Consider the following 12,935-nt stretch of genomic DNA (forward strand, 5'->3'; position numbering starts at 1 on the left):
TTGGGGTGATGTAATTTTTGAATGGAAATGAAAGGCGGGGTTTGGGAAGAAAAGAAGGCAGACCAAAAGGGCCTCTCCCAGCTCCCAGGGAGGAGGAGCCCCTGCTACCCTTGTCTGGTCACCACCATCTCTCAGCAGCTGCTGACCCCAGAGAGAACCGCTCCCCAGCTGCTAATCTCGGGGAGAGAACTGCTCCCCAAGGAAAGACAGGGAGCAGCTCCAGGGACCGGGCCCTCAGATGACTTGGCTCTCAACGCCTCCTCCAGACTCGACCCTGGCCTTGGGGCCTCTGACACCACTACTGCTGCTGGGTCTGTAACTCTCAGAAGCTCCAGAGCCAGAATCACTGCCACCTCCCAGAGTCAGTGTGAAGATCATATAAGACAACAAACAAGAGTACTCTTTTTTCGTGACCTTTACCATGTTTGCCTGCACAAGACAATGGAGATATGCCACACTCAAAGAACTTCACCCTTCCTGAAGGTACGACACAAGTGGATTCAAATCCTGGTTCCGCGATTTGCCAGGTGCAAGTACTTAGCCTTTCCTGCCTCGGGTTCTGTCTGCAAAAATGATCACCACCTCACAGGGTGTACGACTACTGGATGAAAGGATGTACATAAGTGCTTAGCACCATTCCTAGCACCTCATAAGCCCTCACAGAGTTACTGTTCGTACCCTGCACCACAGAGGGAACAAAGAAATCAAGATATCAAATACAAGCCATTCTTTCCAACAATTTAACTTACTGCCTACAAATAACCACTCGGCTGAAAGCTGAGGCTAAAAGCCTTCTCGTGACCAGCAAGCTTACAAAGTAACATTTAAGTCTGAGGTAAATGCCAAAAATTTAGTTAGACTTTTGAAATTCTTTCAGTGTCAAAAATCTGACCGGTAATCTATCTTTGACATTGTCAAGGCACTGAAATCTCTGGAAGGTCAGCCTCACAGACTCTTTTATTCTACATTCCTCCTTGGCTTGAGCCTAACCGTGAGAAGGTGAGCCACTGCAGCCCGCCAAAGAAGGAGCACACACCTGGTGAGATGTCTGTCCTCAATTCTCCTCGTGGAGCCTCTCTGCAGTTCCAAGGCAGCTGGAAGCAGCATGGTGCGGAGAGGCAGTCAAGGAAGACTCAGTGCCTGCCCCTGAGCAAACCACTAAACACGAGAAAACGAGGCTCTGAGAAGGCAACGGGATAACGTCCTCTATCACTCAACTCCACCCTCAAATGATTCCCTGGGTCTTTAAAACAGACAGTATTCACAGGCAGGGAATACATAAGCCTAGGGTCTGATTTCCCACCACAACCCTTAAAAGAAAACTAAGGATGCCATTCCTTTGAAATTCGTATTATATTTCTATTTTATATTACACTTTTATTTTCATTCATGACTAAAGGCACCAAATAAATTATAAATAGCCATTCTATAAGGGTGCTTTTCATATGGCCTTTTTGCCAAAGTGAGGAAAAATAAGATGACTCTTACATAACCCATTCTGTCAATGTAAAACAAAAATTAAAACAGTGAAATCAGAAAAGATGAATGAGCTGCATAACTCCAGCCAATTTAGCTACCGAACAATGTCACTAACCAAAGCACATGCCTTGGTGCGCCGTGGCTTCTTCCACGAACTAGAACCACAGCTGAACATTCCATTACGAAGACCAAAGAAACTTCTATCCCAGGTAGTTACATGCTTCCGTGCTGAATTTTTCTAACTACTTAGAAAGCACAAGAAAATTTCAACGACCCCTCCTGAAAATTAAAAGTCGTGCGACACAGTTGGTTAACAGAACAAGTCCATTTCTCTCCAAATCTAAAGTTTGGCTCATGAGAATTGATTTCCATTTTTTTTTTTTTTAATAATAGGAGTAGAACCTTAATGACAGCTTTAATGATATAAACACTCTCTAGTCAACCTGCCCCCAAAACTAGACCAGTTACCTCCAGCTCTCTGCTGACTCCACTTAACTGCCCAATTATTTGCAAACTAGAAACTCTTGGCAAAGTAATTTTCTAAATACACACGGTCCATTTTATCCAAATGCACATCTACTGTACTATAAGGAGTAAGGAATGGGCAACAAAGAGTGGATCCAGAAGAGGCAGGGTCAAATTATACTCTGGTTAATGATCATGCTAAATACACCTGTTGCCCATAAACCACACTTCTTCTCAGCAATGATCTGATCTGATGGTCGCCTGCACAGGAAAAAGGCCCAGGGCTGAGAAGCCATACAAATGTAGGCATGAACGCTAAAAGGGCGCCTGAATTCTCTTTCTTCTGGAGGCCTACCACAGTTCAGCCTCGAAGTACTGTAACAGAAGCCCTGGCCAGAAAATTACTAGGAGGCACCTAGTTCCGGCCAATCCCAATTTAAATGAAGAAACTAATGTAATCTGTGGGTAGCCAAACCCAAAATTATCTAGATACGATACTGTGCTGCTTCAGCAACTCGCACCCTAGCAGGCTGTTTATTTTTTGCATCTGCATTTAGAACTTAGAGATTAATGTTACTAATTTTATGCAGCTTGCTCACTGTTGTCTTGTTTGGAGTGTAACATATATAATTTCTATACAGTCATATATTTAGACAGAAAAAGAGGAGTCTGCCAACATGAAAACAATTATGTGCAAACATATGTCTTAACACATTCTGGATGGAGAAGTGTCCCATCTTTTCTTCCTGTGTCTATATATATTATTTTTACTGCCCTATGAGATATATCAACAGCTGTCACATTGCATTCAACATGACAAATACACATTTAAAAAAATAATAGAAATCAGAGGTTGGAAATTACCAAATTTAATCTTATTCCAGAAAAAAGGTCAATAAAGAAATGACTGAAATAAAAATGTCTCATCTAGGCAACACCAGCAAAAGTTTACTTTTAAAAAATTCTATTTCAGTAAGTACTTAAAGAAGATTTAATTCCTGGAGACTGTAAAAAATATTATAAACACAAGTATACACATCTCTGCCCTTGGAACAGTGATCCCCTGCATCTGTGTTAACATCCCCTGACTAGTCGATAAACAATAAAACCAAGGTGTCTGGCTGTTCTGTCTGCCCTTCCTACGTGTGGTAAGTGCTCAATGTGGCAGTGATCGGGAGCTCAAACATCGTTCACTGAAAAGCAGAGGCCAAAAAAACCAATACGTGAGTCCTACCTCGTAAGACGTATCATTGAAACCCTTCTGCAAAGCCATACGAACCAGAGCCCATGCTAGTTCATTTTACAAGTGCTAAGGAAAGCGGAAAACTAAGTGACTTAAAATCACTTCAGCAGCATGATACACAATGAGCGTGCCTGAAAAATCTTCAACATTTTTGCTATATTTGAAACACGAAACGCATGCGCACAAGATGCGGTTACAGAGGTAAAAAAGCTAACAATTTCCAGGTTCCAAACTTGAATGACCATAGAGCCCAGGCAAGTTTGGAAACTGAGTGAAGTGGACAGAGTGAGGACTAAGGGTGACATTCCCCATCTAAAGTGGGCGGCTGCTACTTTTTGCCAGTCATCTGCTGCCAAGTGGGAAGACCAGCCCAGTGGTATCAGATCTGGCTTTTCCAGATAAACAGAAAGATCTAGAATTTTATGTAAATCTCCCCATTTCTAATTATTGGCACCTAATTATTTTTTTTAACTATAAAGATTTTTTTTAAAAAATTGCCCATATGACAAATGCAATAAGTAGCTACTTTTCAAGACCTGGTTTAGATAAATTAAATTTGTTCACTGTGCTCATCCTTCATCCATTCTGAAGGATTCACTGAATGCTACCTCAGACGCCAGGCACGGCGTGAAGAAGAGACACAGTCCCTGCTCTCCTGGAGTCTACAATGCAAGCAGACAGTCAAACAGCGCAGTAAGTGGAAAACAATCATAATGTTACCACCACTGCAGAGTTTAAAATTGCCGTTATTTGGCAGTGCAACCTTGCCACGCCAGTGTTTTTCCTTAATCCTCTCCTTTTTGAAGGCAGCTCAATTTCTACCATTTGAAGGATACTGACTACTTTTGTATCTTATTATTATTGCCTTTGGCTAATTAAATTCTGAAGTTGTCTCTCAACCCAGACAGCTCAGAGCTGTCATAATTATATGTCATCTGTCATAATTACTGTGGGTGCCACATATAACAACCCCCTCTTATAATACGGCATCAACATCTTCCTTTATGAAACAGATGATGCATAGGCCATACCTTTTCGGAAGCCTTTGTAGTGAGCAGAGTTGGCCGACCTAAGGCAGAGAGGACTGTAAAATCAGACCACAGACCCAGATAAACTCACACATTTTTTTACAGTTAAAAAGAGGCCCTCAGAAGCAGGGGTGGCTGCCTGTGAGCTGGAAAGCTGCTCTGGTTGAGGGGTGCTGGTGACCTGCACCTCTGCAGAGTCAGTAATTAGACATAAGGGGCCAGGGGTCAGCCGCCAGACTGGATGCATCAGAGGACAAATGGATTCACTTACAAGAATACTGAATAGCAAAGGCTCCAGAAAAGAGACTGTAGAATGTGCAGATACAGTTTGCTTGCGGTGCCACTAATATTATAGCTCTCCACTGAATATACTAACCCTACAGAGAATCCTCATTTTATAAAACAGAAACTGATTACATGACAGGCAAAGCTTGAATAACAGCCCTAGACTTCACGTGAGATCTCTATTCAGGCTCAGCCACCGCAGAGACCTTTTCCCTAATTTGGTCTGTTTTCCTGCCCCCCATCCCACTCCCTGATCCATCTCTCCTCTGGGCTCTCAGGGCACAGTTACATTCTGTAATCTCGCCCCACACGTGTGTAAATACAACCCTTTTTTTTTTTTGTAAACCACGTTTTGCTCCCCAACTAGACTGCTCATTCCTTTAGGGCAAGAATGGTGTCTTATTCACCTTTGTGTCACCAGCACCTAACGCAGTGCCGGCAGAGAAGACCTTTGATAAATGCTTATTAAAATGAACAAGTCTATTATTCAATCACTCCTTAATTCAGTCATAAATCCTACCCTCTCATTCCTCCTTTCTATCCCAAATCTCAAAGAGGCAGACAATATCTTGACGTCACAGGCCTTTGTAAGTTCGAGTGGTAGAGAAAACGTGGATGGCTGTTTGCAATAATAGTTTTCTTCAAACATCTGCACAAGTTGTACTGTTCTCATACATCTTGATGCTGAAGAGTCTGACCCAAGACTGGGCTTCCAGATACTTGGTTTCCCAAATCCACTATTTGATCAGCCTCTTTCTACTTTCAACCCAGCCTGGCCTCTAAATAGGAGTCTATCATAAAAGGAGCTGTGATATCATATCATTCAGCAATAACACCTGCAGCCTCTATCTTAACTGCCAGCCTCATTCTCACTTGAATATCCTCCTTTTCCCTGGAAAAACCTCCCCAAAGCTGTTTGTTCATTTTTCTACACTATCCCGACTATAAAACTCTTTCTAGGTCCCCCTGACATGGAGGCTATGAGTAGATTTAAAGAGTAAACCTGTGTGGTGAGAGGATTTGAACTACTGAATGCAAGAAGGGAGCCGTCAGGGAAAAAGTTATTAAGAAGATATCAACCAGAACAGAAAAGGTCACTGGATTAGGAGGAGAAGCATATTTGATGTAAAAGACATGCCGATGACGAGCACCATCTGAACGTGGAAAGTTTTAACATGTTTAATGTGCTGTCTGGAAATGTGTACTCAAAAGAATGCTCCAGGAAAACTCTGGCTGGGTATTCTGTCTAGGGGAAACAAAGGCTTTCGAAAAGAAGAAACAAAAGGGCAAAAAAACTCATTCCCAATAAAATGACATGGTAAACGCCGATCACCAGGAGGAGGCAGAATCGAGAGAAATGGACATGGTGGAGGCCACGTTAACCTCCTGTCTTCAGGGCAAGCTCGTTAATATGCTATCCTGACCTGGCAGGAGAGGCTAGTTTTCTGCTTACATTTAAGGAGATCTACTTCATGAAGAAGAGGCATTAAGAACACTCATTAGCAATTAATATGCTGTAAGCTTAAAAGACATAAGAAATATGACACAAAATACTTGCTGGGTGCCCTCTAAGATGTGCTAAATGCTAGTCAGGACAAACAGGCACCTAACTCTATCCCACTGACCCCTCATGAATACACATATGAGAAGAGTCACCGAGAGAACACAAGAATATAAAGTGGCCTTCCACCCTCATATAGGTTATAAGAGTCACAGATTAAATTAGCAAACCAGTAAACTCTATGTTAACACTTCTGTTCTTAACCTAATGGTTTCCTTATTTAACTAGTGACTGCTGAAATTCTTCTTCAGAGATTATTAAAATATTAAACCAACAGAAAAAGCTGGAAATTGGGCTGATGTTTACTCTTTCATGCTCAAAACTAGCCGCTACGTTTTTAAATCTCTAAGATGTGCCAAAAGTCCATAATAAAAACAGTTAAATTAATATACCATTAAGTTCTGAAAATGTCAATATAGGCACCAATATTCTGATTACTGAAGGGTATTCACTGTAATGTATACAGCCACATACAACACTCAGGTCAAAATTTGATTTTCATAACTCAAGAACAGTATGCAGTTAGGCATATTAAGGGAAGCAAACTTTAGCTATGTTGATCTATTCTGAGGTAGAAGAAATTATAGTGGGAGTAGCAGAGGTACTTTATTTAGAAACAGAGTTCAAAATAAAGCTGTCCAATTTCACTCCTAGGTATATACCCAAGAGAAATGAAAACATACATCTTCACAAAATTTTGAACAAAAATGTTCATAGCAGTATTATTCATATTAGCCAGAGCAGAAATAACCCATTTATCCATCAACTGATGAATGGATAAATAAAATGTGGTATATCCATACAATGGAATATTATTTGGCAATAAAAAAAGGTTTGAAGTAATGATGCAAGCTACAACATGGATGAACCTTAAAAACGTTATGCTAAGTGAAAGAAGCCGGATACAAAAGATCACATGTTACATGATTTCATTTATACAAAATGCCCAGAATGGGCAAATTACTACAGACACAGGAAGTAGATTAGCGGTTGCCTAGCAACAGGGGGGCGAAGGGAATGGGGAGTGACTGCAACAAGGCTTCTCTTTAGGGTGATTAAAATGTTCTAAGACTAAATGTAGTCACGGTTGCATAATTCTGTGAATATAGTAAATTCCACTGAATTATATACTTCAAGTGAATTACATGCCATGGGCTATATCTCAATAAAGCTGCTAAATAAGTAAAGCTGTTAAGTTGCTTCTGTCTACATTGTGTTATTGTTGTTCTTGCTCATTTTTCGGTTGATAATATATTTTTTTAATCTTCTTTCATGGTGAAGATGGCTTTTCATTTTAAGAAAAAGAATCATCCTTTTCCTGCTACCTATATAAAATGACAAACCAAGGTTTCAAACTTAACATGACTTCAGATAATGAAAATTAACAGTGTCTCTTATTTAGAGAGCCAGAACAGAGCAGAGTCTTGCCAAGAACTCATTCTAATTAAATCCAGAAACCATCAGGACAGAAATCAGGAGGCAGAGGGCCGTGGGGACTGAAGAGCTTTCTCCTAACTGTGGTGGTTCTTTTGCATATATAGAAATGTTTAGAATGTCCTCTGCACAGCTGCCAAGTATTAAGAATGCTGTAAATATACAGCAAGGTAAGCTTCATCATACACACTCCTAACAGAAATGCAGAGGCAGAGCCCCTTGGCCAGCCGGCGGCTCTTCACAAGAGAATTTGAAAGGTGGTTCAAGAGCTGCCTCCCTTAAGATGTCACCCCCAAGGGTCTGTGGACAGTGCCTACAACGTCCATCACTGAAGTCAGCCCTGTGCCTCCAAAAGATCCTTGTCAAGACAAAAAGGTGCTGTCTCAGAAAACATTGGTATAAATAATTTTCTCTTGTGTGTCCTCTGTGTCCTTATCCTTTAACATAGGCCCCCTGAGCATCACCCCACACAGGCTCTTCAAGCGCAAGCAGCAAATACCAGCACTCAAAACTCGTGCAGTGCCAGACCCGTGGATCCTGTCTTGAATCGTCACCTTTGGTCCTTGTTCTTTTAGTGACCCCCTATCGCTCCTCTTTCCCTACCACCTCTCTGGTATTTCTCCATTGTTTTTGGTTGTGCTTGCTCCTTCGGTCTGCCTTCCCCCTGTGCCTTAGCCCAGGTTCCACACAAAGACCCTGAGGATTCAACCCAATTAACTGGGCCCAAGTTAACTGTTAGGACCCAAAGGAAAGAGCAGAGGCTTCAGAGAACGAGAGACACACAGGATGGGGATTCTGAAGGCAGAAAGAGGTAGAAAAACATCGGGCACATAGGCCACTGCCTAGGCTGAACCAGAGTCTACATCAAGGCATGATAAATCTTGGGTTGTTCCTACTGAGAGGGATATTTCAAACACAGTCTGACCATTTAACAACTGTCCCCCAAAAAGGGAAATTTAGGGTTAACGCCAACCAATAGCTTGGCTTACATAACCTATAAACATTAATGCTTCTAGCACAAACATATTTACTAATTAGGAAGATTGAAACCTTTCCTTCCAGTGAGATTCTTAGAGTAAGCATACCCCCAATCTGAGAAATCTTGATATTTGGTTATTTATAAAATAGATAAATTATAAAATAGATTAACAGATTTCCCCCCGCCTTAGCTTTACAGAAAGCTTTCCAGATGAAATAAAAATATGATTTTTATTAACTAATATGATTAAGCAGCTTCGACTTTGAGCTGAGACAGATACACAGAGTAGGCAATACCACATGGTTTTCTGAGAAAGTCCATTCTTTTCAGTCTTTGGTCATTTCTAGATGCAAAGGAGTTTACCTCTTAAGAGAAAACTGGAAAATTCTGCAACTCAGGGCTCTGAATGCTGATTTATAAACTACAAAAGGCCATTCTTTGCAAAATGAATTATAGAAATGAGGGAGGAATCGTCAAACACAAAAAGGGTCCACAACAACATGGACTGCTGGCCTCAGGTGTCCTCGGGACACAGGCAAACTGCAATTAGGGAACTACAGTTGGGAGACCCGAGTTGCTTTCCAAGTTCAGTCACATTTGAATGCCTTGTCCTTTTTTATCCTTCTACTTAGTGAAAGGAAGGGAGACCAAACACTGCATCTTAAAGCCATTCATGGCACTTTGAGACCCTCCATGAGTGGCTGGAGCCACAGACATGCTGGCTTGGAATCCAGTAGTGGTGGTGGAAAGGAAGTTGACTATGGCAAAGTATGGTTTCAGCAAATGTTCCTGAGATAAAGCCAACAGGACTGGGTGACAAACTGGCAGAAAGTAAGATGATACAAATGGAGACTCGAGTTGAACAGCAACGGAGGTAAGGAAGCTGAGGCTCAATTTATAGAATACTGCTTGCTGTGAAGGGGAGCAGAGACAGGAGACGGCAGCTTAAGGGGTGTCGAGTCAAGGGAGGGGGTTTTGTTTTGTTGGGTCGGGGAGAGGTGTAGCTGTTTGCGTGTTTAAGATAAAAGATACTACAGTATGTTGGTGGAAATGATCCAGTAGAGAGAGACTAAAGAGACAGGAAGGGAGGAACCACATTGCTGGCAAAAAGAGATGAAGTTTATTAAACGGACAAACATTTATTGAGCATCTATTAGACGTCCTCTGTTCTTAAGAGGTTTACAGTCTAACACAGGAGAAAGTAATATAAATAATTAAGCAGCAAAGTAAGATCCAATAAAGGTATATACAAACTAAAGTACTATGATGGATAAAGAGTATCAACATACTATGATAGATGGGAGGGGGCACATACTGATGTCAAATAAATGGCTGATTAACTTATCTGAATTATTAATCTATTGGGGATAAATATTTTTCAAGAAATTGTCCCCAATTCTACTTTTCATAAGACAAAAACTTCTACTTTTATGCTTCTAAAGAAATGCACAAAGACAAAATTACACTTTAGTACAAGACTAAGCAAACCTAGTTTTTGAAGTCAATAAAAAAATATGTCATCAGAGAGAACAGTTCAGTTGCTAATAATTTTTAAAAGTTTTACTTACCATTTAAATTTTTTCCCCAAGTGCTACATGAATGAGTTCAGAAATGACTTCTCTTTTCTGTCATGTTAAGTAACTAGTGACAATGAAGTTTTACAGAAAATAAAGCAGCATCGTTTTCTGAGCAGCAAGCTCCACATTTGGAAGGACTGCCCAGGAGCCAGGGTGGGTTCACGTGGAGCTGTGGGTCTCATCAATGTCAGTCACCCCCTGTGTGAGATCAAAACCTGACCCACCTCTGTGTGCCCTGCTCCGGCCAACCAGGCAAATCGGTCGAGCACAACATATGACACGAGTAAACAGTCATTTTATTCCAAAGACTTGTATATATTTTCAAAATGATTCATTTCAAAAGTCAGATTTTTTTTTTGATGTTTCAAGAATACTAACTGGATGAGGTAAGATTTGCTGTTCTCAAAAACCACAATTTCCGATATTTTTAAAAATCATAGTAATCCTACAACAAAAACACTCACCTCTATAACTACTAATGTTCAAAATGACAGATCTTTCCATCTCAAAATAAAAGCATTACTGGGCTAACGTTTTCCACTGAGACACCCTGACTTAGATTTCCCTCTGACCACACCAACCTGCTGAGCGGCATCTCCATTCACCAAGTGGGGCATCATGGCTACCTCTCCGTTCAGCAGTGGTGGCAGTTCCAGAGGGATCTGGTCGGTCATCATCATGGTGACGTACATTCATGGAGAATCTCCCTCAACTGGCTTCCTGCAAAAGAATCACCACTTTTTACAAAGGACTCAGGACCACAAAAAGTCACCTGTGACAACAAGTCAGCAATTTAAGTGCACTGTCATGAGGTCATCTGAAACTCAAATTATTCCAAGCAGAGAGTGTGGTACGATTGTGTTAGGCCCTGAGGCAGGGAGAGCAAAAGGAAGGAAGCAGCCCAGACGGGAGACCACAGACCTGGGGTCTCCAGGCAGCCATGTGAACACGACCTCCCATGCCTTGATGCTGTTGCTTAGTTGAAAATTTAAAAAATGTATGAATAATAGTAACTACCCTACTCCAGGGATCTTTCTGAGGATAAAATGAGACAATATTTTGAGAAGGTAAAGTGTCAAAGAAAAACTGGTGGTATCATTCTAAGGTAACTACAGAAAACAAGGAAAAAGAGAATGATCTACACAAACAGTCTTCCCCCTCATTAGGATCAAAACACTGTTCAGAGGCAGTTGATCCAAACAAGTAAACAAAGGTTAACTACCTATAGTGCAATTGCTGCAATTTCTGACCTTGCCATTAATTTGGTAATTAACCATGTTCTAATTATCTCTCTCTCATCATTTCCTTGAATTGAATTTAACCTGCTGCATATTTATATCTTTATCACTTGTGCACATCTTGAGAGAGTACCAACGGCACCTTGTGCAGAATCGGGATGAAAGGCAGATTTCACTGTTTTCACAGAATACATGACTTTCATGCACGTTCAAAACAACACAAAGCTCACTTTCGTTCCATAACGGTACTTGCCACCAATATCTTAATTTTCAGTATTCACAGCAGGAAAATAATAAATTCCTATTCAGAATTATAACTTGTTCTTTAAGAAATATTTACATATCCTTCACTTATGCCTAAAATTTATGCCACAAAAAGTTTAACAGCACAAAGAATAAGCAAATACACACATGCACACTACTTTAGGTCAGTTCAGAAACAAATCACTGTATGGGTCAGTTAAATTTATCATTCATAGTAAAATCCCCCAAAATTTCCAATTCAAGGGTAATCGGTCAATGAATCCTTTAATACGCCATATCCAAATCAGGCAAAACACGGAGGCAAACCCTTTAACGTCTCAACCCTTTGTCTCAAATTTATCTCACAAAAGTGTGGCAGAAATAAAATATTTCTTCTCATTCTTAAACACCTCCGTTCTGAACATTAAATAAACCTCCCTCCCCGCAGATCTCACCCAAAAGAAACTCCTTCCCTGGAAGTATTAAATGATGCATAAAAGCCACCCAAGAGATTGTAAACTTTTTTATTTTAAATAAGTAAAATTTTACACTATTCATTATAACCCCATTTGGAGAAACTAATTATTTTAAGCACCAAACAACGAAGTCTTGTCCCAACTAGGGAAGCACTTTCCATAATAACAGGTCTTATAATTCAGTGTTAATAGTACCATCGTGCTGTTTTATGAGGCAATTACTCTGTTCCTAAGCAAATAAAGTACAAAACCCAAAGCCCAATAGTTTATTCTGAAGTAGGAAACAGATTCTCCCACAATAAAATTAACTAAGATGATTCCATTGACACTATCATAACATCGCTGTTTAGAGGAGGTTAAACAAGGAAGTACTGATGTCCATTTCAATTTTATTTCTAATACACATAATCCTACTATAGTGCATCAGGAAAGAATAGCTGGCTTTCCTCAGATTGATGATATTACACAAGCTTATTTCTTAAAAGCACAATGTTTTATTTAATGTTTCTTCAAAATGGCAGGTTGAATAAACAGGGCAGTAATTTACATTAGGGGTCTAAAGATAAAACATCTAGGGGTGACAAAGCACCCCATGCTCACTTCCACCTTTTCCTCACTCCTCCCCAAAGAAGAGTTCCAAGGCACTTGCTGGTGAGGTGATGGTGCCACTTGTGGCTCTGTCTTCTCTTCTCTCCTGAGACAGTGGGCGCCTCTCCCACAGGGGACAGTCCTGGTCGTCCCACAGACAAGCCTAAGGATAGAACCCGCTCTCTCTTTTTTCACCCAATAAGGCAGCAGGAGTAAACTGACTTCAGGGCCTGCCCCTAGGTCCTTTCCGCCTCTAGGTCCTTCTACGAGGCCAGAGTACAGTAAATAATGATACAGGTTTGGGAGGTGGGCAGGGGGCGAGACGGAGGCCCTTAGTCA

The 12,935-nt window shown here is 40.8% G+C and overlaps 1 protein-coding gene across 6 annotated transcripts in view; it reads right to left on the minus strand.

Moving 5' to 3' along the window:
• Window positions 1-12,935, minus strand: part of FNDC3B (fibronectin type III domain containing 3B) — a 331,748-nt gene that overhangs the window by 253,153 nt on the left and 65,660 nt on the right. For 5 of the 6 annotated variants that reach the window (XM_046658125.1, XM_046658127.1, XM_046658123.1 and 2 more), the window contains exon 2: window positions 10,633-10,771. The exons of the other annotated variant lie outside the window; for it this stretch is intronic. In XM_046658125.1, coding sequence (XP_046514081.1) covers window positions 10,633-10,743 — 111 coding nt within the window. In that variant the 5' untranslated portion in view covers window positions 10,744-10,771. The remainder of the gene's footprint in view (window positions 1-10,632; window positions 10,772-12,935) is intronic. 6 annotated transcript variants of the gene reach the window in all.

The sequence above is a fragment of the Equus quagga genome, chromosome 4 (genome assembly GCF_021613505.1).
Source record: "Equus quagga isolate Etosha38 chromosome 4, UCLA_HA_Equagga_1.0, whole genome shotgun sequence".
NCBI classification, from domain to species: domain Eukaryota; kingdom Metazoa; phylum Chordata; class Mammalia; order Perissodactyla; family Equidae; genus Equus; species Equus quagga.